The sequence below is a fragment of the Drosophila virilis genome, chromosome 3 (assembly GCF_030788295.1).
Source record: "Drosophila virilis strain 15010-1051.87 chromosome 3, Dvir_AGI_RSII-ME, whole genome shotgun sequence".
Classification (NCBI taxonomy): domain Eukaryota; kingdom Metazoa; phylum Arthropoda; class Insecta; order Diptera; family Drosophilidae; genus Drosophila; species Drosophila virilis.
Window position 1 is genome coordinate 11,313,546 of NC_091545.1, and position 27,340 is coordinate 11,340,885.

The following is a 27,340-nucleotide window of genomic DNA, read 5'->3' on the forward strand; positions in this document are numbered from 1 at the left end:
ATGTTATTAACATAACAGCGACAATTACATTCTTTACTGTGAGCGGTCTGTTGTCTCTCGCTTTAAGCATTTTTATTTTCACCTAGTACCGGTCACACTTGCATTCCGGCTGCTGGACCAGCGGAAGAAACGGAGTTTTGTATATTTCTATTTTTTTGGACCTGTGAATATTCATGTTAAGCCATTTGTTTATACTGTTTTGGTGACTTAATGTTATAAACTAATATTGTTGTTTATTTTGTTAAGTGTTGCTGCCAGTGGTCAGAGTAGTAGAGTCCAAGTGAAGCCCACTTTGGACACGAAGCTATCATCAATTTTCGCGCCCGCGCCATTTTTTTGTATTTTTAATCATTGTTCATCATTATAATTATGGTGGCCTTAAGCATAGATGGCCTTAACAAAGTGGCAGTTGAGCTGGAACCAGACATCATATATCGTGTCGGACGCCGGTTGGGCCTAGAGTTTTTTATAGACGATGAGGTGAGAGGTCTTATTGCTTCCTTCGCACTACACACAAATTGAAGTGCCTTTCTATATTTACTTGGTTCCTCAGTCTATTGAGCTCGCGCATGCTACAATTGTTATCATAGCCGGCGGAATCGTGCGTGTATCAGCTGCGACTGGCAAAGTTTACGTGAAGGGCCTGGAAACGGGTCTGGAAATAAAGAGCATAAGCGAAGCAGATGCCGTCAACGGCCTTGTGGATTTGCGCTTTGGTAATGTGGCTGCCAAGCTGCAATTTAACGATGGCAAGCACCTGGATAACGGAGCGGTAATTATATCAGTCAAAGAGTATTTCAAATGATAAACCATTTTCATTGCAGGCAAACGACACGAGTGGCTTTGAGGAGGGGACGAAAGATAAGTCGTTTAATAGAACTTCTGGAAGCCTTTTAATTCCTGAATCTGAGCCGCAGTCTGCAAACAATACGGCAAATATGGAAAGTTTCACCATTCCTGAAACTCAGGCTATTTGCTTTAATCGACCTTCAAGCGGTCACGAGCATTCCAAAGTTTCATTGGGCGATGATTTTTTGATTCCCGAAACCCAAGATGTCATGCTGAATGTTAATAATCCTGTTCTATTGAATCAAGATCAGGATATTGTCAGTGAAGACGATGGCTCCGAGCTAGGCACTCAAATACGCATTTGCACGCAGGAATTCAATGAGTACAATGAAGATGCCATTGATGATTTTGACTCCTCGCTCCTACTTGGCGATGGTGGTCTGACAGTGTTTCCTCCTACCAGGCAGCCAGATGGTAATTCAACGCGTTATCTTCATCGGAATATTATAGATTTAACTTTCTGCTTTTCAGATAACTCAGGTGCAGACTTGGATATGAGTGCCTTGAATTGGTCTGCATCCAATTCAAAATGCACTGCATTAAACAGCACCAAGGCTAACGATGTGTCTTCGCGTGCCGATATTTGCCTTACACCAGATCTATCTGTTGCAGGGCAAAAATCAGAAGAGCTTAATGATGTTCCTTGCACTCCAGATATATTTGATATGTTCGATGTTGAACCAAATGAACGCTTAGGCTCGTGCACGCCTGATTTAAATCTGCCTGCAACGGTGCTCTCTAGCCCATCGAATAAAGTCGATGACAACGAAAAGCTTGGCGTTGCAGAGCAGCCAGCTGCTACAAATATTGAGACACCAGAGCCCACTCCAGCTGAGCTGCAAGATAACTCGCAAGATTTTATTGAAACGCAGGCATTTCCAGCGCGAAACGCACCCACGCATTTACAAATTTCAAATGCGGATAACAATGACGAGGACTTTATTGAAACGCAAGCATTTCCTATGGGAATAGCAGGACAACGTAAAACGAACGTATCCTCGGACAATTTACAAGACTTTATTGCCACACAGGCGTTTGTAAGACCCAAGCCATCTACACCCAAACAGAATGAAACGATGAGCACAAGATTGAGTATTACAGCCCAAATTCACAACCATAACGAAGACTTCATTGAAACACAGGTATTCCCCACAAAAGCAACACATCCAGTGCCTTCGCCAAAGCCAACGCCAAATGGAACTGAAGACAATTTTGAAGACTTTATTGCCACACAGGCATTTATTAGACCCCAAACAACTGTGTCAAATAAAGCAGTAGATACAATACTGAATATCACTGCTCAAATTCATAATAACACCGAAGATATGATGGAGACTCAATTGTTTATCCCACCCACCAACAAAACTGATAAAACTGCAGGTAATATGGAAATATTATATGTATATTATATCAGCTTAACGTTAATTTGTGTTCTAGCTAATGAAAGTTCGGCTGTCGTGCTTCATGTTCCCGATTCCATCAAAATTGGAGATGAACTTGATAAAGATCTCAGCCAACTAATTGCTCTATCTGCAATGCCGAGCTCACCGCTAGATGATGAGGAACCTAATTTTGATATGCAATCCAACGCTTTAGAGAAAACTAATGAAAAAAAGGTACTTTCGCATTTTCGAACTTAAGAGCATGTCCGAGTAAATCGAATATTATCAGTTCGAAGAATGTCATATCGACATGATCTTTACCAAGAAATATACTGAACATTTTTGCAGATACCGCCATCTAAGGAGCTCCCAAATGAAATGGACGCCATACAGGAAGGTCAACAAAAAGCAAGCAAAAGTTATGGCCGCAGACGTGCTTCTCCTCGTTCAGTATCCCCACAAGCTTCAAGTAAGCTTTAATTATATATAATTTATATAGCAACTAATAGGTACAAAGTTTTCTTACAGCAAGCAAAAAAAGGCGCACTCGCCAGCATTCAAAATCGCCCACGCAATCAGGAACAGCAGCGTCCGGGCCTGAAACTCTAGCGATAGAAACAAAGACAAGACGGAAGCGATCGTCACTGTCTAACGAGGAATCCATAGCGCGTGAGTCTCAGAAGTTTTGTTCTTGTTTAGCAATTTATGAACTGATTTAAATCCCTGCAGCTCCGAAAAAAACACGCGGCAAAACATCCCAGGCAACATCTGACGACATCGTAGACTCCAAACCGCAAAAAAATGAAGCTTCTAAGAAAGGCAGCATGCGGGAGAGATTACGCAAAACTCGTAACAAAACAGAAGAATTATCGGAGACGAGTGCTGCATCAACCTATCAAAGCGAAGATTCTACCAATGAAGATAAAATTGCAACCGAGCCTAGGCAAGAGCAAAAGAAGAATGATAGTAAAGTTGTAAGCTACAGCATGGAAAGTAAATTAAGAAAACCTAAACAGTCTAAGGACTCGAGCGATGATAAACCAGCTACTAACCAGGACAGACAACCAGTAAGCCGCAGAACTAGAAGACAATCCCAACTAGTTGATATTATTGAAGCAAATGGCAATGAAAATCCCAAAAATCAAAAGCATGCTGCCAAAACTGACGAAGCACTGTCCACAAGAAAAGAACTACGGCGCTCAGTAAAGGTGCCCACCGAAAAAGATACCAGCTCGTCAAAGGAACCTTCAAAGGAGCCTGCACCTAGCCTTAGAAGTTTCCGCAAGTCGACCAGCAAAACAGATTGTGAGTCCGTGCGGGTCGTATTTTATGTATTATACGTTTATAATTTATACTTTATATTATGTTTATTGTTTACAGTGACTGAGGAAACTAAAGAAGATATTGCCAAAGCCAAAAAGAAGGTCAATGGAGTAGGTGGCATTTCCAAAAATAAGAGCAGCCGAAAAACATCACAAGAAGCTTTTCAAAGTGACAAGGAAGAGGAGCCAACGACTAGTTCTAATGCCTCAACGCATGGTATGTGTAGAAATTGTGTAATTTAGGATTTGGTGATATTTAACCACTTTTCTATTTCTCCACAGATACCCGCAAAAATAAGTTGCCTAGTCGGAAATCACTAAAAGGTGCCTGTTGAACTATTGAAACGCTTACAGTTTATGGTAATTTGAGTATTTTCCAGATATAAACGACTATATAAAGAAGATAAAAATTTCGGGCAGAAAAATCCGCTTAGCACTATCCATGTGCAATTATACCGAGCTGAACGCTGTATTGGCATCTTTAAGAAGTAAGTTACTATCAATTGATTACGAAGTTTTATTGTCAATATATTTTCCTCTTTATAGATGCTATAGAAGTCACTACGGATCCACTAGACTGTGATTTGCTCATCATGGACAAGGGTGAACGTACATATAAATTTTTGGTTGGAATTGCAGCGAATAAACCCATCTTGTCGACTAAGTGGCTACACGGCATGAAGGAAACACGTTCTATTATCGTACAATCGGATCATATATTCAAGGATGAAAAGTTCGAGGAAACCTTCAAATTTAAGCCCTTATCAGTATTTGAAAATCCCAGTTTATTGAAAGGACTAGATTTTATGCTCGCTGGTGACATCCAGCCGAATATCACGGACATGAAAGGTAATTAAATCTACAGCTCCATGCAGTTCATCTAAGAGTTCTGTTTAATTTCACAGCTATCATTGAATGCGCCGGGGGAATGGTTCACACTAAAGCGCCTCCGATTGCCAGCAATGTGCATTTGTATGTGGTCGCCAGCAAGCAGGACAAACACATTTGGCAGCTGCTCAGAAACTACAAGAATGTACAATATATTAAAACTGAAGGCGTTATGCAAGCCTTGGTACAACGTAACATAGAACTGCTGGATGAGCACAAACTCAACTTGTCGCAGATATGTAAATAGTTCAATAGATGTAAATAGGTTTAAAGATTTTTGTAAAGCAAAATATTGTGAGATTTGCCTTAGATGTCGTCGACAGCGAAACCGTTGTGCCGGCTGGCCACGAGCAGCATCAAAAATTTAGAGTACGTAATCCGAATCAAGTCAGTAATCACCTAGTTCCTACTTCTACGGCCTTGATTTTTTCTGATATTTTGATGCTGCTTCCGTTTGAAAGACCTATGCCAATTAAGTATTTGGATATTATATTCTAATTTGTATTTACTTTTCAACTTTATAATTGTTATTTAAACTATTCTAACTTCTTGCGCTTGGAACCCGTTGGCTTGTCAAATTGCTGCCGCATGCCGCCGGCGCGTTCATTGTGAAATTTCATATTGTTGGAGGTCTCGGCATACCATGGCGAATCGAACTTTGTGGTATCCTGATCAACTAAATGCGTATACTTGGTGCGACCGCAGCGACCGAAGTTTTTCACCTGCATCACCTTGGGCAGAATAGTCTTGTCAAAGTGATCCTCGAGCGTGGCCTGCGCGAAATCTCGTTTCAGCACATCATTCTCCTCGTCCAGGTAGAAGGCACCGCGATGGTAGTATTTTTGCAGGAATTTATATTTGCCTTTGGTGGCCTTATTGGTGACGAGTTTGGGATTCGAGCGGAGCTCCTGGCGTCTCTCCTCTTCGGTGAGATTTCGCATGCGTTCGATTTCAAGTTTTTCACGTTCGGCGCTACAAGTATAATGTTATATAAAATGTTTAATCTAATCATGCTGAATGTTAAGTGTATATAACTTACTTGTCGCGCTCCTCGCGATCTCGCTTCATGCGTTTCAGTTCACGTAATTTCCAGGCCTCGTACTCCACCTCGTCGTTCTCATCGGCTGTGCACACATCATCTAGGGACGCTTCGTTTGTCTCTGGCTTGATCTTCTCCAAGTCCTTTTTTACGCTCTCCTCGACCAAGCGTAATGTGGCGCGCCTTCGCTCCTTGGCCGCTCGTTTGGCCTCGGCTTCCAATTGCTTTTGCTTTTGGGCCTCGCGTTCTTTCTCCTGTATGGTGGCACGATCCCGCTTGCGGACAAACAGCGGCTTCAGACGCGGCTCGTTCTCCTCCTCGCTCTCTGTTTCCTCTTCGTATTCGGAGCTTTCCGACTCTGATGATTCCGACTGCTTTTCGTCTTCCTTTTGTAGCACCTCTTCTTCACGTTGCTGCTGCAACATGCGCGACCGCAACTTTAAACGACGCTTTTCCAATTCTGTGTCACTAAGCTCAGAGTCCGTGTCAGATTCCGAAGCTAGAGTAATTTTATTGGTGCCGCGTTCGATGCGCCGCTGCTGTTCACTGTTTTCGTCTGGGAGAGGCTCTTCCTCGCTAGCGCTTTCTACCATTTCAGGTTCATGGATATGCCTATGGCGTTCACGACGTTCGCGCTCCAAATCTTCCATGTCCACAGGGCGTGCACGCAGACGCCGCAGGCGTGGATCATCCACCTCAGCTTCATCCTCTTGCTCTGCAGCTTTCTCGTCCCCACTTTCTCGTCGAGACAGCTCGAGTTTGTGGCGCTCCGCTTTGTTTCGCTCCATGCGCTTCCGATTGTCCACGAAATCATCATCGTCACTTTCGTCCGAGCTGGAGTCGGCGCGGGCATAATCAGGTCGCTTGCCAGAAATATAACGCTGCACCTTAACCTTTTGCATGGAAATCTCGCCTAGAGCATGGCAAAGAGATCTGTTATTTAGGTTCTTGCACGAGAGTTTTATGCTAGCTTACCCTTTTCATTTCGTATGGGCACCGCACCCGCGGTGCACTGTATGCCCGTTGGGGCGGTGGGAGCGCTCATTATTCACACGATTTACCCAAAACAACTTTGTTTTTACTTAAGTTTTTATTATATTCTGTATGAAGTACGTTTTGTTTTTGTTAGAGCTGTAACTCTATCGTCGATACTATCGGTTGTCGCGTCGCGATAGTCATTATAAAACAAAACCATTTTGAGTTTAACATTTTGTATACAGACGTACTGAAGCCAAACTGGCGCGCTCTGTTAAGTTTAAATATATAAAGTCTGCCTGTTATTTACCTGTTGTTTGATGTCCAATGACTCAGTACACTTTATACGAAGTCTCCCTCTAATTGAGGTACATTTAATAATTAATGCTATTTATGTAAGACGCCGACCATTTTAGCAATTTAAACGCCCACTCTCATTAATGGAAACAATTAACAATTGACTCTTACACTTTCTTTTTCCAATGTCCAGGGGCGGATAGACACCCAGGCCAAAGGGCAACAACAAATTTTTTCATATATTTAATATGCTTTTGTTTAAGGTTTAATATTGTGAAAGTCTATTTGGGAAATTTAAATTATTTAAATCCTTATTTTGAATTTTGCGGTACCTTTTATTTATTGTTAAGAACACGGCACATGTGGCGTACATGTGACAATTCCTTAATTTTAATCAAAATTTATTGGCGTGTATGTTTTTATTTTATTCATTTGAACTATGCGACGCGAGTGACAAATGCTTTCAATTCCAATTTCTAATACATTTCATTTAAATTAAACACTCACAACATTTTGCAAGAACAGCAAACACCATTAAAATAATCGTAAACAAATAATTTTCTATTAACAAAGAACGCAAGCCCGCTGCTTGATGTAAATCGGTACCAGATCGAACTCGTTATCGTTATCCAAGCATGAGACACCAAATATGCATAACCGGAGACGTAAGCCCCCCGCGTGCCAATTGAACCGACCGTACAGATAAAATCGTATAGACGCTCAAATATTAATTGGCGCACTTTTTTGTCTTTGCGACTCATTTGAGTTTTTCAAACATTTCAAATACACCGAGAGGGTGTTATTACTCGAACCCCCACTAGTTAGGCTTATTGCTCAATAATTAAACTTATGTATTTTTCCGTAGAACGCACATTGTTTTCCTTTGTTGGAGAACGCGTCGCCGAATAGTCTTTGAGTGCGTGTTCAATTAATGTCGAGTGTCTGCTTGGAAGAAGTTGTCGCCAGTATTTTCCGCAAATCCCTTTCAACACACATCTATAAGGTAGAGTATCAGAGTGCCAGTAGAGAAATATTTCTAAGGTTTCCATTGCACTTTTCACACTGATATATCAACAATAAATTATTAGCTTGATTGCAAAAAGATCGTAAAATTGAAATATTCCCTAAATAATATTCGTAGATAAACACAATGGCACATGGATAGAAAGTTTCGCAAAGAGCAGTTCGCATAGAATATTTGTTTTTTATTAACTGCAAAAAGTTGGAGAACATAAAAATTACAAAATGTATTTTATGAATTTCTTAAAGATATCAATTAAGGCATTGCCCAGGTCTCCTCTGTGTGCCCGTCGCTGTGCTCTCGCTGCCATCGATCTTTATCTCGATCTCGGACTCGATCCGTCGTTATTTGTTGGCCATACTCACGCTCTCTACGGGCTTTCGTTATGCTCTCTCCTCTGGCCTAAGATACTGAGCGTCGGAGCTGATACAATCGGCTGCTGGCCATATAAAAACCCCAAACGGTCCCCAGACAGATTCATTCATTTGAAAACTGTCAATAAGTTCGAACTGCGAGAAAACAAAAGTAACATTCGATAAACAAAAGTGTATACAAATCAACAACAAAAAAAAACTTTACTGAATTTTAATAATATTAATTCGAAAACGAAAGCACATTTTTTGTTACTATAAAATCCTTGTGCTCAAAGTGTGGCTAACATTGTTCTTAACCTAAAATTTGAAATTTTGTGCGGAACTTAATGAAATATAAAAATAATCGCGGCACAATTTTGCAAATACAATTTAGAACATTTTTACGTTAGCTGTGCGTTAAAACAAAACGATAAATCAAGCAAACTCAACGGATTTTTAGCGAAAGGATTAAACAAAATTTGTTTAGGTAAGCGATAATTATTGAGATCTATCTAGATTTTGAGATATATCCCAATTTTATTGTCCTGATTTATTTAATTAAATACATTTATGCGAGAAAAATTATATAAAATGTTTGGCGATTAAATAGAATATTTAAATTTTAAAAAATTCTTAACTGATTTAAAATATTGGAAAAAAAAACTATTTCAATCATATACTGAGTATATTTAAGCAAATATACAAAGACTTTGCCCTAACTGTTTGCAGTACTAATCAAATTAAACTGTCAGTTATAAATTTAACAAGCACTTAAAACTCAAAAGCTAATAAGCTAATTAACTGAAACACAAAAAATTGAGTGCGCTTTGCAAGTGGAACAATTGAAAAGATCAGTAAAATTGGTATATTATAATGCACACATTTGCACTACATGCAGTTACATACTCATATGGAGAAATATGTAAGTCATGCCGCCAGATGATAGCTTCAGAGTTTGTTTTGCAAAACTCGTAAATTATAATAAAAAAGTTCTGTGTGCACAGCAGCAAATTTCAAACATGTCAAATGGAATTGCGTACAACTTGTCGTGTTTTTCTTTTTAATATTTTTATATTATTAAGTAATATTGGTATTATTATTATTATTTTTATTATAATTAATGGACAGACGGCTGACAACAAGTGGAATGTTGCCCAAAGATACGCGCATATTAATTGACTCTATCAGATCACAAGCTGAGGCCGTGGACGATGTTCACTAGAAGACAGCTCGAGGGGCGTCAGGAGACAGATTGAGAGAGGGAGAGAGAGACTCGCAGAGACAGAAATAGAGAGAGAAGGCGAGTGTGAGAGAGAGAGAGAGAAGGCAAGTTGCCCTTTGAGCCATTGTGGCCTTACTCTTGGGCCTGCCTCTTGGCTGTAGCGCTTCAACCCAACTCGTATTTCTAGCCAAAACTGGCGAAAACCGGCGTATCCAATAATAACCAGTTAAATTCAGTTAAATCTCATTTATGCGCGTTCATTTGTGACTTGTGCCAATAGGCCAGGAGTTTCTCTTATACTAAAGCTAAACAGTTCCATATAGGTTATAGGAATACTTTAAATGAGTCTGTCTACTTATTATTCAGTTCGAGTATCTTCGGAAATTAGTTGTAATTTTTGCATATGTTTTGCTTTCGGAAAAACTAGAGGTTAATTCTTTGCCCTCTCACGATAGTTAACTATGCGTATCTCCAAAATAGAGAATCTACTCAAATGTTTACCAATATTTTTCTTTGATAATTTGATAGATATAAATTTCGCAGTCTCATACATTATTTAAATAATTTATTTTAATAGTTATACATTTGAATATAATTAGAAATTTAAATGGTCGAATTTCTATACATATAAACTATAATACTTTTAATCAAGTCCGATTTTTATTTTTGTGTAAGATTATTAAATTAATGTCCTCTAGTTGTACTACGCATTAATCTTTAATATCAACATATTTTGTTTTTTCTTCTCAAAACAAAAACAAAATATGTAAAATTACAGTCATGTCCAGAGTTTCCACCAGGAAACTGAAAGTATGTTCTTTGTCCCCGAATAAGTTCCGCTTAAGCTAATAATATCAATGGATATGGTATACAAATAATAATTTTGACTCAATAACCAATTAACGGAGACAGTTTTTAATCAAATTGTTTATGTAAGGAAATGATAAATTTGTACTTGAACATAAAGCAGCGGCCATTGGCTACAGAGGCTGGCACGAGTTGAATGTATCTTACAGATACAATTTCAGAACTTAATTGATTAACGACGCCTACAGCCAGCACAGCTTTGTAATTGCCGCCCTGGCGCAATATCAGCCATTAGGCCTTGAACTTATCAACTCTCCATATATGCTATATAAAATCCTATTTTCTTTTCAATTTTATTCTGTTTCAGTTTGTATCTTGTGGTTGTGAGATGTAAATGAAAGGTTGTTGCATAAGCAAAACTTGATCAATTATCTGGCCAAATCCATACAGCTCTCCGTCTCGTATTCCAACTACTTTTACCAAAATGTTCGCCACCATCGCGAAACTGTTGACCCTGTGCGCATTGGCCCATTCTATAAACGCACACACGCTGAAGCAGCTGCCGCAGCAGCTGCCCGTCACACCTGAGCAGAAGTATCTGATTGTGCGCGGAGAGACGCCGGCTGCAGCTGCTGCATCCGAGGAGCACGTGCAGTTCAATGATGCAGCCACATTGCTGCTGTCGGCATTTAAGAGGGAACAGCTGGGAGCCGGCCCGGGAGTCGAGGAGTGCAGTCAGCCCGGCCACAAGGCCAGCTTTTCGGGCATTGACTATTTCATTCTGCTGTCCATGCTGGTCGTTTCCCTGGGCATTGGCATTTTCTATGGCTTCTTCCAGACGGGCGGCAGCTCTTCGGATGATTTTCTGCTGGGCTCGGGCATGAGTCTGCTGCCTGTGACCCTCAGCCTGACCACAAGCTTTGTAACAGCCATAGAGCTATTGGGCAATCCTTCCGAGATGTACTTCCAGGGCACACAGTTTGTGCTGATTGTCATACCCATGCTGCTTGTCATTCCGGTGGCCGTCAAAATATTCTATCCCATTTACTTCAAAATGGAGCTGACCAGCTGTTACGAGTACCTGGGCATACGCTTTGGCAAGGAGATACGCGTTCTGGGCGCCGTGCTCTATGTCGTGCAGGTGAGTTGATATAGTTATCACTGGGATTACCTTTGCTCATCCTTTTTGTTCTTTTAGATGTGCTTTTATACCGCTGTTGCTGTCCTGGCGCCAGCCATTGCCTTGTCCAAGGCAACGGGCCTGGATACCAAAATTGCTGTTGTCCTCATTTATGTGGTCTGCGTCTTCTACTCCTCGATGGGCGGCATTAAGGCTTGCGTTATAGCAGATTCCTTTCAGGTGAGTGGCAGCCTTAAATATATATTTAACTTTTATTTATATTAAACTATATTCTGTAGGCTGCTGTTTTGGCCGTCTCGCTGGTGCTGATCGTCTTGCTGGGCTGCTTTTATAGCGGCAGTCCTGTCCAGGTCTTTCAGATGGCAGCTGAGCGCAATCGCCTGGAGTTCTTTAAGTGAGTATTTAGCTGCACTGTAAATCTGCCGCATTCACAATCTAAACTGGTTATTATTCCTTATAGCCTTGATCCCACTCCCACTACTCGGCACAGTGTCTGGTCTGTGGTCATTGGAGGCTTCTTTTACTGGACGTCGCTTTTTTGCACCAATCAGGCCTCCGTGCAGAAGTGCATGTCCCTCAAGTCCTTGAGGCTGGCCAAGATTGCCTTGGGCTTTGCCATTATCGGCCTGGTTGTCGTATTTCTGCTCAACTTTTATACAGGCCTCATGGTCTTCAACCACTATGCCGACTGTGATCCATTGAGCGTGGAGCGCATCACAGCGTCCGATCAGCTATTGCCATACTATGTGATAAATACCTACGAGCACGTCTACACCGTCGCGGGCATTTTTGTCGCTGGCATATTTGCGGCTAGCTTGGGGTAGGTCTAGAATTATATAACACAAGCAGATATTACCCAGATCTTCCCGTTGACAGTTAAAATATTTAATGAATTTTAATGAACATTAGTTTATAGCCTATTAAATTAAGAAAGCAAAGCGCAACTTATTTGCTCTTACGGCTTGAGCTGTGTGTTGATCATCAATCAGTCAGTCAGTCAATCAGTCAGTCAGACAGTACTAATTTGCAACTTTACAACACTATTTGCAGCACTGTGGCCTCTGCCTTGAACTCACTTTCGGCTGTTACCTGCGAGGATTTGCTTATCAATGGCATGAACATTAAGATTTCACCCGAGAAGGGCGCCACCTATGCCAAGTGGATGTCATTGGGCTTTGGCGTGGGCTCCTTTGGTCTTGTCTTTATTGTCGAGCACTTGGGTGGTGTGCTGCAGGCGACGCTGACGCTCAATGGACTCATCGGAGGCGTTACCTTAGGACTCTTTGTTTTGGGCATTGCCTGCAAACAGGCAAATTCGAAGGGCGCCTTCTATGGCGGCCTTTTGTCCCTAGCTCTGGTCATATTTGTGGGCGTGGGAGCGCAATTGAGCAATGTGCAAATACCCACGCTACCCACATCCGTGGAGCACTGCGATTGCCATGTGAATGTGACGGGCATCATTGAAGATTTACTCAGCGAGAGTTTGTTGCCCGAGACAGAGCAGGGCTTTACGTAAGTGCCCATTATTGACGAGTCCAATGGGACAAATTGTTCTAATATTTTCTCAATTCTCGCTACTACAGGTCCTGGTCCATTTTTCGCTTGAGTTATATGTGGTTCAGCATGATCGGCTGCTTGTTAACTGTCTTTCTCGGCTGGCTGATATCGGTTATTATCGATGCACTGCAGCGACGCAGCGTGCTTAAGATTACGGCCAAGGGCATTGACAATCCCGCTGTCACTGAGGAGGTCTTCAAGAGCGACAGCCCAGTGCTCTTCACCACAATGAAGCCAGTTGAGCCGACCAGCGGTGAGGGGCATGTGAATCTGGCCATACGCCTGGACGATGAATACAATACCAAATAGATGCCTTCTACGGCAGACGAGAGCATGACCAACGTAATATTCCTGGTGCAACCTGTAACCTCCATGTACAAAGCTATCCTAGTTTGTAGTCAATTTCGAGTCGCAATCCTAACTGTCTAAGCATAGTCGAATGAGTGATTTCTAGTTTGTAAGCTCACATCTATGGCTATCCATGGACAGTATTTTACTAATTTTAATATTTTTACACATGTCACGTGTGAATTTGTCCTAGTACTAATTGAATTTACAACGCTGTTCTTTGCGTTAATAATAAAATGTATTAATTGTATGTTGCATGGGAGCAGTACAATCATATTGGACGCCACTGTAAGCGAGATCACAGTCTTAGCGGCGGCACAAACCATCTGCTGCTGCGAATGTTAATTGCTAAATATTGCTGCCAGTGTTGCATAACTTGTCCAACAATATTTTTGCTTTATCAATACATGATGCGAACTTTGTGCGCGTTTTTGAAAATTTCGCGAATAATATAATTATTATAATAATCTTTCGATTTGATATTTATTCCGCCTCCCTATATAGAGAAAAGTTGTTTGTTTTCATAACCGAATTGCTTTGTTGTGAATTTTTCAAAGACCTTTATTTTGTGTTGGAATTTAAATTCGAAAAAATATGCACACATTAAGTACAATAGTTAATGAATTAGTTAATTAATTAGCTTTATAAGTAAGTATAATGATAGTTACGCAAAATGTACAATTTAAAATGCTAACCATATATTTACAATATCATTTTCCCTTGCAGCATGTCCTGGTGATCACGTTACGCTTATTTCCTCATCACTGTCCGAGTTCGAGTCGTCGTAGTCCTCATAGTACAGCTTCATAAACTCCGCACCCTGGAAGTGGGCGGCGGATGTGGGCGTGCCACTGGGCGTCGCTTGCTGCTGCTGTTGCTGCTGCTGATGATGATGATGCAGTTGCGCAGCGGCTGCCGCGGCGGCCAGCTCCACCTCGCGCATGGCCGTGAAATGGGGCGAGTGATGCAGCTGCTGTAGTTGCTCGAAGCGCCGCTGCTTGGCCTCCTGGATGCTGCTCTCCAGCTTGAACTTGAGATCGGCTGCCACCAGCTGCTTTTGCATCTCCGCATTGATCTTCGCCTGAAAGTCAGCGGCGCTGCCAATACCTGGCGGCGAAGACGCGGCCGAGGAGACCGTTGGCGTTGGTGTGGGCGTGCCCGATTGATCGCCCATCTTGATGCTGGTGAGCAGCGGCGGCGGCGAGCTGATTTGCATGCCAAAGCCGTTGCCGCCGCCCGCTGGGTGGTTGATGGACGTCGGCGTCGGTGCGCCCTCCACTGGTGAGCTGCTGCTGGCAGATTGCGGTGATTTGGGTGTGACAGCGGTCGCCGCTGTCGCTGCTGCTGCGCCTGGCTCATCCTTGGCAGCAGCTGTGGCTGCCGTCGGCGGTGGCGTGGCGCTGCCGCTGGGCGAGAGCAGCGACGGCGACAGCGGCGTGAGCGGGCGATCGCATTTGGCATCGGACAAATCCGGATTGGGATTGTTCTTGTTGGGCAGCGTCTGGTCGCGTGAGCCGCCATTGGCCAGCAGCTCGCGCTCCTTCGAGTTGCGCCACTTCATGCGGCGATTTTGAAACCAAATTTTTACCTGCAATTGCAAATGAAATGGGTAAATTGAATATGTCCAACTGCGGATGGATGCCTGTCTGCTGCAGCTTGCGCCGCCGCCGGCCGCCGACAAGGAGCTGGCCCCAAAAAGTTTTCCTGACCACAGGCGCAGATAAATTCATGGTCAAATCCAACTTTTTGGCCAAATTTTCTGCTCAAAAACTTTCTGTGGCAAAAGGCAATGGCTGCCAGTGAGGACGGAGCGGTGGGTGGCTGGCGTGTGTGTGGGCGTGGCTGGGGCTAAAAGTTTGAACTGCAATGCCAACAGCAGACGCTGGCATATCCATAATAAATGCAAATTAGAGACATTTGCTAAGCGGTTACAAATTGATTAGAGGCCGCACAGTGGAACCAAGTGCAGTCAAAATAAAAAGTGCACATAATAAAGAACAATTGTGAACCTCGCTTGGCTTAAAAGAACTTTTTGTGATAAGATATATAAATGAAATAATCTGAATTGATCAATTTCATATTGAAAGTAAGTGTGACGAGCTCAAATCCGGCTTCGTAGTGTTAGTTCACGAATCGAACTGGAAGAGGAGAAGACAAACATTTTCGGCGCACTCTTGCGACACTGTGCCCAAAAGTTGGACCAGCAAAAGTGCTGTAAGCGAATGTGTGAGTGTGTGTGTGTGGGTTTGTGTGCGTGCGCTTGTGTTTATGTGTTGCTGCATTTGACAGGGACAGTGAGAGACAAGTAGGACGCAAACACTCAAAGCAAATTGCAGCCACCCTGGCAACCCTGGCAGCCCTGGCCGTTGCGAACTTTTGCGACTGTTTTTGAGTTATTATTCAATGGGTGTTTACCTCCGTTGTGTTACAGTTGCTCTGTCTGGGACACAGCAGGACACTCGCACTTTGTAGCAAAGCTCAAGCCAAACAAATTGCAACAATTTATAGGATTGCCGCCCAAAAAAAGGACTGCCCGATGCCAACACGTAATTAGTTAAAATATTTGAACAACAAATTGATGCGTAAAATTGACTTGTAGTCAACGGCATGGAATAAAACCCACACCCGCTTCTCGATATAATCGGCAGGCATATAAATAAATAAACAACAGCTACAACAACAACAACAACGACAACAACAACTGCGACAACAAGAACAAGAACAGTGCTGGAAAGTGCTGACATGTTGAACAAGCGATTAACCGCAGAGATTTGCCGCGCAGAACCATCGCTGCCTCAGTCTTGGCCTCGGCCACGTGCCGAGTTTTTCGGTTTTCCTTTGCTTTTTGTCGACGGGGGGATTTGCTGTTTTACTTACTTCCGGTCATTGAATTTTCCAGCGTCTGTCGCACCCAGCTCCCCGGGCAGACCCCTTCCCCCAACCCCGATGCAATTGAAATAATAAGCTCAGGCGGCGATAAGATTAATGATTATGGTCCAGCCCGAATTGTGAGCAGAGCCTTCGTCCTGGCCACGACCAGGATGCCGTGCTCGTTCTCGTTCTCGTCCTTTGTCGTCGTCTGTTTTTGATGGAAATTAATTATAAAGCGTGCAATTTAGTATGCGTCTACGACTGGGGCGCCGCAGTGCAAAAAGTCGACTGGAAAATGGATCTGAAACTGGATCTCCTGGCCAGTGCTCCCCTCTGCCCTCCGACCCTGCCCAACTCAAAGCCTAGGCTATGTTCAAGTTTAATGAGCTTGAAATTATGATGTTTGCTTTGGCTTTTAATAGGTTTAATTTCGCTATGGCATTTAACAAGCCAATGCGTGCCCCGAATTAGCGCATATCTAAAATATATTTAGTTATATTAAATCCGCTTCTCCAAACTTAATTTTGTCATATGTAAATTATAGAAATGGGAGCTCTCATACTAAAACAATTAGAGGTAATTCGTATAAACATAAATGAGCTTTTAGCATGTTTACAAATATTGCGCTTGTTTTGGCCAGCATATTGTTAATGTATTACATCAATTGGTTTTTATTGCCGTTTTATAATATAATTTATGCACAGCGAAATGACATTGGTTTCTGTCCATTGTGAGCCTAATAGGCTTGAACATTAGAAATTGTGTGTAAATTGTTGTCATCGATTCGCAAATATGAATTCAGTTTTAATTTTATTTGTGGAGTTTTTTTTATTAACTCTGGCTACAGGCTGGCTGTTCAGCTTGAGCTGAGATGAGAAAAGACATATCATAAGAGAATCTATTTGAAGTAACCAAAATATATTCCTTTACGGATGTTACAGACAGCTCTAAGGACCTTTGCCTATTAAGCTCTGTAATCAAATCAAGCGTTTAAATGATGCCCACCAAGGAGTCGACACATTATCCTGAACCAGTTTCAGCCCCATTGGTAAGTAAGTAACAGATTTTTCTGACACGCCGCCTGCATAACGTGCAGAGCATTTGTTTGAAGTTTTTATAAGCCAAGCAAAGCGGAAAACTGGCGGAATGGGCGGCGGTGGGAGGGTGTGGGAAATGGTTGGCTCATTCAGTTTAGCTACAAATTGCTTTGGCCAGGCGACGGCCTCCCCTTTTGCCGAAAATTGACTTTGGCAATGAGCACAAGCTGTTGTTCGTGTGGCTGACTCCGGCTAAAGAGGTGGAGTCGTTGTCGGAGTCGGAGTCGGAATCGGAGTCTGGGTGCGGCAACACATGTTAACTAATGAGGCAGTTGCTCGCCGTGGGGTGGTTTGTGTCAACCCTGCTCGAGAAGCCCGGCATGTCATTCGATATGCTGCGTAATAGCGTATTAAATAGTCTGCTACTATTTGCCAAAGTCATTTCGAGTCATTTGGTCTACGTTTTGGGTTACCAACAATTTGCTACTCGAGCCACTGCCCAATGTCCTGACCGGCTGCGGTTATTGTTTTAGGACACGGCGCCGACTTGCTAGCTCCCACTCTTGGTCCCACTTTTGGTCCTTCCAGCATTTATTTAGCAATTTGTCATCAATTTATTTTGTAACCAAAGCTGCAAATGATGGTTTTTAATGTTTCTCAATCGTTTTTGCAAGTCGAGAAATGAAATTCGAGTTACGAACACATTTTGTTATATTCAACTGCTCTTTAACTGCCGTAAAAGTGGCTAAGGCTTGGGGACAATTGGTAAGCGCACTAAAATGAACCAGAATTTTAAAGCTTACTATAGTAAGTTGTATTGCTTAGCAGATTTCTTGGGAATTTGACTAAAGATAACATGAAATTCAATCTTAAATCATTCGCAGTTCTCTCTCAAAGCCATTAAGCACTCAACAAGAAGCATTGAAAACAAGTTAAGGAGACCGAAAAGAACATCGCTTTGGTCTATTATATATCGTATATATGTATGTATGTAAGCATTAACCCTTATGTGTTCACAGATTATTAATCATCAAATTTGATTTAAAGCGTTTGCGGTTCGAGTTAATAAAAAACAGCAAAATCGAAACGACAAACAAATGAAAATCGAAAAAAATATAAAAAAGCAAATGCCGCAAATGTCTGCAGTAAGCCACCCCACACACATTGGCACCGCCCACCCCTTCACACACACACACACACACACACACTTTGTATTCTCGGCGCAGACAAATGAAATAAAGATAAAAATATTTATAACGTGAAAATGCCAAAAGTGCCCAAGTGAGTACCAAATGCTGAAGCACACAGAGTTTTCACAGTTGATTGCAAGGATTTTCCCGCTGTCTGTATAAATATTTTTTCCTTTCTGTTTTTCATTTGACGGTGCGCTCCCCCATTTTTCGACAAATCAAAAACAGACGAATTTGTTTTGGACATGACACTTAAAAAGTTGCTGCCGGCACAGCGCTGACACGTGTGTGTGTGTGCTGTGTGTGTTCTGTTTGTTGTGCGGGGGTTGCTAAAGGCCCAACTCGTTTAGCGAGTTATCCTGCGGATATCATCGCGATTCCTTGAGCTTTGCCTTGTGCATTGATTTAAAAATGCAAATCAGTTTATAGAATTTGCCCTCAAGATGTTTTCATTTCCGTTTTCTGTATTTGGCAGCGCATTTTGTGGTTATTGTTGTTGTTGTTGTTGCTGCTGCTTTCTGGTGGCTTTGCGTTTGAAGTGTCATTAATGGCAATTAAATTTATAGCTGGCGGATTATGAGGCTGGTAACTGTCACTTGCAGTCGCGGCTTACTTTTAGGGGGGGCGCGTACATTGTGAGAACCAGAAACCTACTCAAAAGCTTAACAGCCATAATACCCTACAATTTTAGATGAGTTGAACTCGAGTATCATTTACGCAACGCAGTGCACGCAGTGACTTGCAGCAGGAACAATAATTCGCTCATAAATCGCGGCTGGTGCTGTGCGCGTTTATAAACGCGCGCGCGTTTTTAAAAAAAGAATTTCGAGTGCGTTTGTAAAAATCGCAATAAACGTTGCAATGAACAACACTCGAAATGATGAATCACCTGAGCGGTTGGCATCAATGCAACCGTTTGTCAACCGCAAGGCCGAGGTCGAGGCGAATGCCCAGGACGAGGCGGAGGCCCAGGCAGAGGCTGTGGCCAACCAATTGCCTGGGCAGCCGGCTGCAGCCGGCTAGGCGGAGTGCAACGTGGCCGCATATTTATGGCGGTGAGTGTACACAATAGAGGGCAGTGTGCAGCAAATGAACAACAACAATTGAACAACAAAAAGTGCAGCACGACAAAGGACATTGCGAAGCTCTTAAATCATGTTGCATACAACTAGGCGCCAGGACACGCGCTGCAATGCAATCCCCCACACACACACGCACACACACATATTTATATATACACACTCTACCTCCTGTGAGTGTCACTTGAGTGTGAATATCCGCACTCGTTCATCACCCAAAACCCACACTTATTTACACACACACACACATACACACACAGTCAACCACAAGCCGGGCCCGACCCCCGTTTAGCTGTTAATGGAGCCGGTGTCGCCATCGCCGCCGGCTGGACAACACTTTGTCCTTTGTCCAGCCAGTGGGACCACTGGCACAAAAAATTTCGGACCTCGGATCTCGCAGTTTGGACCCAGGACCAACTGCTGCGCTTTGAATGTGAGTTTTTCTGACATTTTTGCACATTTTTTAAACGCTTCTCCTTTGGTGCCTTGCCTTTGTTTTTGACGCCATCCCGTCGACATTTTCATTTTCCCATTTGACAAAGTGCAATTGATGAATGCTTTCATGCTCTCTCTCTTTCTCTATGCTACATGCACATAGCGAGAGAAAGAGAGAGAGATAGGGAAATCTAAAGAGAAATCTGCTGCTGTGCTGCAGCTTTATAAATTTTTTGACTTCAAAGATTAATGGACTAAGGACTGGGCAATAATCATAAAATAATTGTTAGTCCGAGAGCTGTACACATGACAGAGGCGAGGCACAAAAGAACATGTATAGAAAATGAATTTTCATGTACGTATGTTGTTCAAATATAATATTAAATTTCTTCCAAATTTCTCATAGATAACTTTTTAACTTTGATATTGTGTAAGGAATGGATTTTATAGAATCAAGAGATTGTTAGTTAAATATTTGCTTATTAACAGGAACTCATTAAATACAGTCTGGTTTAAATCTGGGCTAGTCATGCCTATTATATATTTTGTAAAAAAACAATTGACGCTTTTTATTTACAATCGCCCGTTGTACTGAAAATATTGCAAGCCGTAAATATTTTCATAAACAATATGCGGGCTACATTTGTGAGGATTGATATATCTAAAGTTTAGTCAAACATCAAATCTCATTTAATAACTATTTGTCAACAAATCTTGCCATAACCTTAAATGACCCAGTCTCATAACATTCTTTATTACCTCAACCGCATTTTCACGTAAGAGCCAAGCTAACAGCACATTTCTAACTGTTTCTATAATGTTGTAATAGCTGAACCGCTTGTTAACTATTTCCATGTTAATTTATTGAGAAACACACAACTGAACTGTACTCAATCTAGTTAACCAGCCCGTATAATAACACATATTCCGACACCTCAGCTATATTTAACTATTTAATTGCTCGGTTAGCCTTTAAGCCGAGAGCAACAACAACTTGGGCCATGCATATATAGCACCTTTGCATCTGGCTGGCATTATAAGATCATTAAGGTGTATATGATCGATCGGCAAAGGGAGGCAGTGGCCTGTGAAAAGGGGGCGTGACCACGTTGCTGTTGATGAATTCATGTCCCGCTTCTCGCCTGACAAATGCAACTGGACACGCTTATTGCGTAATTATGAAATTTTTATGAATTATATGCAGCTCGGCAATGTAACGACAATAACAATAACAAAAAAAATAAAGCTGCACTAATTTGGCATGAGATTGTCAGCATCATCATTGCCGACGGCTGTTGCCGTTTACCCCCGCTTCCGCTGCCCGCTTTCCGCTTCCCGCTCAGTGTTACCGCCGGCTGCTGACAACTCGCAGTTGGCCCATTGATTGAGTTGTGATCGATTACATTTTGACAAGGCCAAATTGGTCATGCCAAATTTTCAGCAGCGGCAGCAGCAGCAGCAGCCATGTGAAAATGTCACTGGCGAAAATGTGTTCCAGTTGCATTTCCTCTCTTCCGTTTTTTAGGCTCTAGCATATTAAAAATTGAAAAATTTATAAAAAAAACTTCACGCATGAAATCAGTACTGAATTAATGTTGTCCACACATGTACATTGCGCACCTCATTAGATTTTCTGAGCATCTGAATTTGAATCCCAGACTATTGCATGTTTTAGAAGAAGTTCTTAGTATACAGTGTAGACAGTATTTAAGATATATTTATTTTCCATAAGATATAATCTTTCATTGCAAACTTCTTTCGCAGCTTATAAGCTTTCTTTTTGAAACATGGTACAGGGTATTCTTTTAGTTATTTATTTAGTTATTTATTAAGTGAAGAGTATTCAATCGCTGGCCTCCGAAAGATACTCAATTTCCGCTTTTTTTACTTAACTCACTTTCAACTTTTACGATTATAAAGAATACAAAAGAGAAGAATAATTTAATTATGCCGGGTTGGCACAATCAATAAAAGCCCCTCCCCCTTCTCCTACTTCACCCTCTTACCCAGCCCCCCGTTCGCCTGGCAAGCCGAAATGAATTTCTTATGGCTCGTTATAATTTCATTATATGTATTTTGATGGCAACAACAAGCGACCTCTCTATGTACATACATACGGCCAAGACAAGCGACTGCGCATTTAAAGGAAGCACGCCCAGACCCCCCATTTACCCCCCCACCCAGACCCCTGTACCCAACGCAACCCCCTTGTTCTGACCTGGCTTCCATTTTGCTCTGCGCAGCCATTGCTGAGAGCTTTCACGATTTCTGGAATTTTAAGGGCGGAGTTTTATATATCCCCGCTTAATGGCTTTTATTTTATACGCCGTCGCATTTGTTGCTGTATTTATTATTATTATTATTATTGTTGTTGTTGCTGTTGTTTTTTAAAGCTGATTTGAAAAGTTTTAGAAATTGTTTATGCGTGGTTAAAAAAAAATTTTATAATAGCATATTTTAAGTTTATTATGAGCTCGTCCGCGAGTTTATTGATCTTTTTTTGGCGCTTGTTTATGATTGAGGGATTGGTTACATCAAATTGGCACAGTTTATGGGAAAAACTTTTGAGTAACAGAAATTTTGTTAAGTGCATTTTAAAGTGGTTGCCGGAAAACAGTTGAAAAGGCAATGTCTTTAAAGTGAGAGAGGAATTGGGAAGGGACATAATAAAATAAAATAGATTATTTTATCGCATCTCTGACTCTGCGCTGATATATTTAAAAAGCGAAAACTTGAACTCACCTGAGAGTCTTTTAAGCCCAATCTCTCGGCCAGTTTCTTGCGATCTGGCTTGCTGATATATTTCTGCTGCTGGAAGCGCTTCTCCAGACCCTTGCGCTGTGAATCTGCATGTGAAAAAGAGGAACAGTTATAAAGGCGACCTACAAGCCACAAGGAACACAAGACCCCCTTTCGCTTTGGGCCCCACTCTACAAACCTGAGAAGACGGCACGCCGCATCATGCCTCTGCGTGGCTTGCCACGTGTCGAATGCGCCCAGGGGAAGCCCTGACCCGGCGGCAGGGGAAACACTTGGGCACCAACTGCAATTAAACATATTGGGGAAATGCATTAGACGTGTGACGGGTAGCGGGCAGCAGGCAGCGGGGTTGGAGCTCTTGTTAATGAGCGCCACGGGGGGTGCCGAACTGTTAGGCAGAGTAATTACGAGGCATTAGACTGCGGCCGGAACACTCGCACCACTTACCACTCATGTAGGGATTCCGGCAGTGCGCCAGCAGCGAATGCAAATGCGGATGGTTTAGTGTGTGGGGCAGAAAGGGTGTCGGCCTGCTAGGCATGGGCTTGGCAATCACCGGATGCATGGGCGCAGGCGGTGGTGTCGGATGTGCCGTTGCTGCTCCTCCTGTTGCTTGTCCACTCAACAGTTGTTGCTGCTGTTGCTGTTGTTGCTGCTGCTGTAGCTTTTCTTGCGTTAATCTTCGATTGCTGTTGTCCTCGTTGGTGTCGTTACTGTTCCCAGCGCCGATTTCATGCGGTCGACCACCATCCAGGACAATGTTGTTATTGGAATTGCTGTTGCTGTTGCTGTGATTGTTGTCGCTATCACTAATTGTGCTGCCAGGTGACGACGAGGATGCGGCCGTCGTTGCTGTGGTTTGCGGTTGACAACTATTGCCGTGGTGATGCTGCTGCTGTTGCTGCTGTTGCTGATGCGTTAGAAATGCGGGATGCGGAAAATGTGCATGGGCATGATGATGCAGCGGGTGTGACAAGGCCAGTGGCGCCTGCCCCACCAATGCCTGATGGTGTTGCTGATGGTGCTGCTGATGGTGATGATGCGTTGGCGCCAGCGACTGTTGCTGCTGTTGTTGTTGCTGCTGCTGTTGCTGCTGAGCGTGATGATGATGCTGGTGATATTGATGTGTGTGATGTTGCATAAAGTTTTGCTGTAGATAAGGCCATATATGCTGCGGTTGCATAAACTCTGTGAACGAGAAACAATTGTGAAAACACGTAAAACGTTGTGAACAGTGCGCTTATTAAAAGGCGATGCATTGTATGCGTTTATAGCAAAGGGATTTTCATAATTAATTTATGATTTTAAATTGCAACATTTAAAAGGGATTAAAATATAATAAGCATTTTTTATAAGCGGTGTCGAAGCTATCAATAAATATAGCCAAGCCATCTTTATGAAACTTTTCAAGGCCTAAACTGTTTGGCAATTCTAAGTGAATGCAGGATACGTATTTGAACTTTGGGAAAATAATTCCCCTGCTATTATAGGTAAAGCATTTAGTTATAAGCATATCTACAAAATGGCACGAGCCATTTGACTATTTTTGTTCCTAATGTAAAAGTTTACTCATAGGATGAAATTTGTTGTTACAATCTATCAAGTTCGACTTGCTTATATTATATGTAGGTAAAAGTTTTTACCAACGAAGATTTTAATTGTATATGTGTAAAACATACATTTCCTTAGATAATTAAATAGAGGAAATGTAGCTAGAAACGGATATCAAAAAGAAAACATAAATTATTGAAACTCTATATAATCAAAGTACCTGTTCGTAAATAAATTCTCACTCGGGAGTCAGAAGCCCATTCTAATAATGTCATTGTAGCCAGTACAGGCTATATCTCTATTCCTATGCATATAATAACAATTAAGTATTCCCACAACAAATAACAGCAAATATTCCCTTTTAAAGATCAGATAAAATTGTGGCCTAAACTTACAACCACTTCAGAGTTTATGGTCTGTAGCCTATCAACGTGCAATTCTAAACAAACTCCACACACACACGCGCAAGTTATCAGCCCCAAATTCTGTCAAGAAATCAACCCTTTATGTGTGTGTGTGTGCGTGTATGAGTGTTTGAGTGTGTGTGAATGTCTTGACTCTGGCTCCACAGCAGATGCTGCTTTGAAGTGTCAAACTGGCATAATTAAACAGCTTCACATTTTCCCCCGTTGCTTTCCGTGTCGCTGCCAACACATGGAAAACTTTGAACACACACACACACACACACACTCGCACACACACACCTTGAGTGCAGACACCGCCAACGCCTCCAGTTTGCGATTTCAGTTCATGTGGAAACCAAACAAAAGTTTTGCGCGTTTGATTCTGGAAAGCTGGGTCGGAATGGAGGTGCCTGGGGAAAGATTTTGGCGCTTTGTGGACGCATTTCAATTTCTAATTAAATACCTAAAAGCAGCAGACGCCATTTACACACACACACACAAGCAAGCACAAACTTACACACACACACACAGCTACAACAGGCGCTGCAGGATATGATTTTAATTCGATTAGAGCGACTGAAACAATTAACGTATTAACGCCTCTTTAGTTCGCTTTGTGTGTGTGATTTGGTGTGAATGTGTAAATGTGTATGTATGTATGCATGTATGCATTTATGTAAGTGTGTGCTGAATGTTTGTGTGCGCGTGTTTTATTTGCTGCCTAGTTGAAATCTTGTGGCAAGAAGTTTTTAGTGTACGACGACCATTTGCATTGAATGTGTGTGTGTGTGTGTGTGTGTGTGTATGTGTATGTGTTAGCCACATGTGTGCCTAATGAGCGCACAAATTAAGTTATAATTGTTCGTATTGTTTGTTTGTGCTTTTCGGCGGTTTTTCGGCCAGTTTTGCATCTGTGGCAAAGCCAAATGTCGTTGGCAAAAAGTTTTACCCAATTGGTTTATTGCGCAAAAAGTTAATTTGTGGCCATACTAAAAGTAATTCCAATGTGATAACATTTATTCGCCATTAGTTACAGAGCAATTAATTGTGTTATGAAGAAAATTTGGGATAGCCTAATAGAAAAGGAAATTGTGTGGATGGATAACAAATTCGAGGAGTTGTTATATTATAAACTCTAACATCTCTTGTAACCTATCTAATAATAGGTTTGTCTTCATAAACACTTAAAAAACCTACCGATTTCTCTAAAGCAGTCTTTCTAGTCTAAAAGCTAAGTATTAATAAGCATCTTTTCACAAGATGTAATTTCCTATATTTGAATTTATTTTATGTAGCCTTGATCCTTGTACCCACAAACATTGGTTGGCAATTTTTGCCACGCTTCTGTCATAAAATCCACGCGAAAATACCCAAAAAATGATCGTATAAAATCACATAAAATAAAAAAGTAATAAAATACAATAAAAAGCGAAACAGCCCACTCATTAATAATGAAAGACACACAGAAAATCCCACAAGCCTAAACGCTTAAACTGGCAACAATGCCGAAGCCAGAGTCAGGGCAAAGAATTTGCCAATTCACATGCTAAAAAACTGGATGAAATGCGGCGCAGTTACATTGACTGATAGACAATTAGTCACGCCTACTTTTTTGGTGAGGCAACAAAACCCAACTGAACCCTCGTGCTGGTAAGCAGCACGCGCAGCCGCAAAAGGACGCGCCAGAATATTGGCGAGAGAACGGAACTCGGAACACGGAACTGGTTTATGCGCATTTGGTTCTGGTGACGGCTGCCGACGGATTTGCCGAGGCTCAGATACAATAATTTAAACATGATTAGGTCTGGTTGTGTTTTTACAGCCGTGCAAGGCCGCCTCAAGGGCTTAAGGAGCACAATAAAACAGATAGATACAAAAAAAAAAAAAAACTGATCCGAAATTGAGGCGACCCTCGGTGAGGAACTTTTCTCCTGCTCTTTTTTATAGTTATGCCAAAATTGTTATTCTTTTGGCTTTTCATATTGGAATTGTATTTAGATTTTCGTAGTTCTTTGTTGTTGTTTGGTATTAGCCACGGCAAATTAATTGTCGAGCCGCATTTATTGCCCCGTTACCCCGCGGTATGTGTATGCGCCCCCCTTACCGTTTCTCACGCGCACTCCTTCGCGTGTGTCGCCCAGGATGGCGGATACGCTGAACTTGAGTATGGGCTTGCTGTTGTTATCCTTGAGGATGGTGGTGGTGCTGCTGTTGGAGCTGTTGTTGGCCTCCTTGGGCTCCACCTTGGGCAATTTGATTGCCTCACGTTGTGGCTGCAAATCCAGCTCATCGTCCAACAGCTCCTCCTCGTCCAGGTGCGGCGCCTCAACGCTGTCAATGTCAGCGACAATCTCATCCTCGTCCTCTTCGTCCTCGTCATCGTCCATTTCCATTTCCTCGATGCTGTCAACACTTTCCGCACGAATCTCGCGAAGCTCACGGCACTTATCACATTTATAGCCACGTTTGGCACAGTTGCACTTGCACTCCTCCGGCGCTGGCTCGCCCTGGCCACGGCTCAGGAGCATCTCGCTGAGGCTCGACTTTATTTGGCTATCACTGTAGCTCTGGGCGCGCTGTGCATGCAGTAGGCTGTCCACGAGAAACGCCGTCGACATCACGTGCCGTTTTGCTCAAAACGGACAATATCTACTCTCAATATAAATATAGTGTCTATATATGCTTGGCCAGTGCTGTGCGCGCCGCGTAACCGTCGACTGCTCGATTCGTACTGACTGACAGCACCAACAGAGTCTGGCTCCGGCTGCTGCTCCTGCCTGGCGTGGCTGCTCCGCCACAATTTAGGGGTTGC

At 42.4% G+C, this 27,340-nt stretch overlaps 5 protein-coding genes across 6 annotated transcripts; 3 read left to right on the forward strand and 2 right to left on the reverse strand.

Annotated features, from left to right (window-relative positions):
• Nucleotides 1-76: 76 nt before the first annotated feature.
• Nucleotides 77-4,957, forward strand: mu2 (mutator 2). 2 transcript variants are annotated; one of them, XM_002047112.4, is made up of 13 exons: nt 81-480; nt 554-772; nt 825-1,263; nt 1,321-2,229; nt 2,287-2,465; nt 2,580-2,700; nt 2,760-2,900; nt 2,961-3,536; nt 3,612-3,770; nt 3,836-3,877; nt 3,934-4,041; nt 4,100-4,402; nt 4,459-4,957. In XM_002047112.4, exons 1-13 carry the CDS (start codon nt 370-372, stop codon nt 4,686-4,688), a joined length of 3,537 nt encoding a protein of 1,178 aa, XP_002047148.2. In that variant the 5' UTR covers nt 81-369; the 3' UTR covers nt 4,689-4,957. The 2 variants fall into 2 exon arrangements, 1 of the variants encoding a protein (XP_002047148.2); XR_004303623.2 differs by lacking the exons at nt 3,612-3,770; nt 3,836-3,877; nt 3,934-4,041; nt 4,100-4,402; nt 4,459-4,957 and having other exon boundaries at nt 77-480; nt 2,749-2,900; nt 2,961-3,103.
• Mfap1 (Microfibril-associated protein 1) lies at nt 4,927-6,622 on the reverse strand. Its single transcript, XM_002047113.4, has 3 exons — nt 6,456-6,622; nt 5,481-6,393; nt 4,927-5,413 (listed from the first exon to the last, which is right to left on the reverse strand). Exons 1-3 carry the CDS (start codon nt 6,523-6,525, stop codon nt 4,978-4,980), a joined length of 1,419 nt encoding a protein of 472 aa, XP_002047149.1. The 5' UTR covers nt 6,526-6,622; the 3' UTR covers nt 4,927-4,977.
• Nucleotides 6,623-8,473: 1,851 nt separating this feature from the next.
• Nucleotides 8,474-8,536, forward strand: LOC138911063 (uncharacterized). Its single transcript, XM_070208087.1, has one exon. It carries the CDS (start codon nt 8,474-8,476, stop codon nt 8,534-8,536), a length of 63 nt encoding a protein of 20 aa, XP_070064188.1.
• Nucleotides 8,537-10,639: 2,103 nt separating this feature from the next.
• Nucleotides 10,640-13,451, forward strand: LOC6624083 (sodium-coupled monocarboxylate transporter 1). The gene is made up of 6 exons (XM_002047114.4): nt 10,640-11,296; nt 11,354-11,515; nt 11,575-11,690; nt 11,757-12,116; nt 12,347-12,808; nt 12,880-13,451. Exons 1-6 carry the CDS (start codon nt 10,640-10,642, stop codon nt 13,160-13,162), a joined length of 2,040 nt encoding a protein of 679 aa, XP_002047150.1. The 3' UTR covers nt 13,163-13,451.
• Nucleotides 13,452-13,774: 323 nt separating this feature from the next.
• Dbx (homeobox protein Dbx) lies at nt 13,775-27,340 on the reverse strand. Its single transcript, XM_002047115.4, has 5 exons — nt 26,633-27,340; nt 23,021-23,761; nt 22,752-22,856; nt 22,556-22,659; nt 13,775-14,789 (listed from the first exon to the last, which is right to left on the reverse strand). The coding sequence occupies exons 1-5, from the start codon at nt 27,144-27,146 to the stop codon at nt 13,941-13,943; spliced, it is 2,313 nt and encodes a 770-aa protein (XP_002047151.2). The 5' UTR covers nt 27,147-27,340; the 3' UTR covers nt 13,775-13,940.

What these genes read in the sequence shown, in the direction of transcription:
- Dbx (XM_002047115.4), bottom strand. Translation starts at nt 27,146, where the DNA reads ATGTCGACGGCGTTTCTCGTGGACAGCCTACTGCATGCACAGCGCGCC. An exon ending in AGGAGTGCGCGTGAGAAACG is followed by an intron (nt 23,762 to 26,632) that starts GTAAGGGGGGCG and finishes TCTCGTTCACAG; the next exon opens with AGTTTATGCAACCGCAGCAT. An exon ending in GCGGCGTGCCGTCTTCTCAG is followed by an intron (nt 22,660 to 22,751) that starts GTTTGTAGAGTG and finishes TTTCACATGCAG; the next exon opens with ATTCACAGCGCAAGGGTCTG.
- mu2 (XM_002047112.4), top strand. Translation starts at nt 370, where the DNA reads ATGGTGGCCTTAAGCATAGATGGCCTTAACAAAGTGGCAGTTGAGCTG. An exon ending in AGTTTTTTATAGACGATGAG is followed by an intron (nt 481 to 553) that starts GTGAGAGGTCTT and finishes TTGGTTCCTCAG; the next exon opens with TCTATTGAGCTCGCGCATGC. An exon ending in AGCACCTGGATAACGGAGCG is followed by an intron (nt 773 to 824) that starts GTAATTATATCA and finishes TTTTCATTGCAG; the next exon opens with GCAAACGACACGAGTGGCTT.
- LOC6624083 (XM_002047114.4), top strand. Translation starts at nt 10,640, where the DNA reads ATGTTCGCCACCATCGCGAAACTGTTGACCCTGTGCGCATTGGCCCAT. An exon ending in CCGTGCTCTATGTCGTGCAG is followed by an intron (nt 11,297 to 11,353) that starts GTGAGTTGATAT and finishes TTGTTCTTTTAG; the next exon opens with ATGTGCTTTTATACCGCTGT. An exon ending in TTATAGCAGATTCCTTTCAG is followed by an intron (nt 11,516 to 11,574) that starts GTGAGTGGCAGC and finishes TATATTCTGTAG; the next exon opens with GCTGCTGTTTTGGCCGTCTC.
- Mfap1 (XM_002047113.4), bottom strand. Translation starts at nt 6,525, where the DNA reads ATGAGCGCTCCCACCGCCCCAACGGGCATACAGTGCACCGCGGGTGCG. An exon ending in GCCCATACGAAATGAAAAGG is followed by an intron (nt 6,394 to 6,455) that starts GTAAGCTAGCAT and finishes GCCATGCTCTAG; the next exon opens with GCGAGATTTCCATGCAAAAG. An exon ending in GATCGCGAGGAGCGCGACAA is followed by an intron (nt 5,414 to 5,480) that starts GTAAGTTATATA and finishes TTATACTTGTAG; the next exon opens with CGCCGAACGTGAAAAACTTG.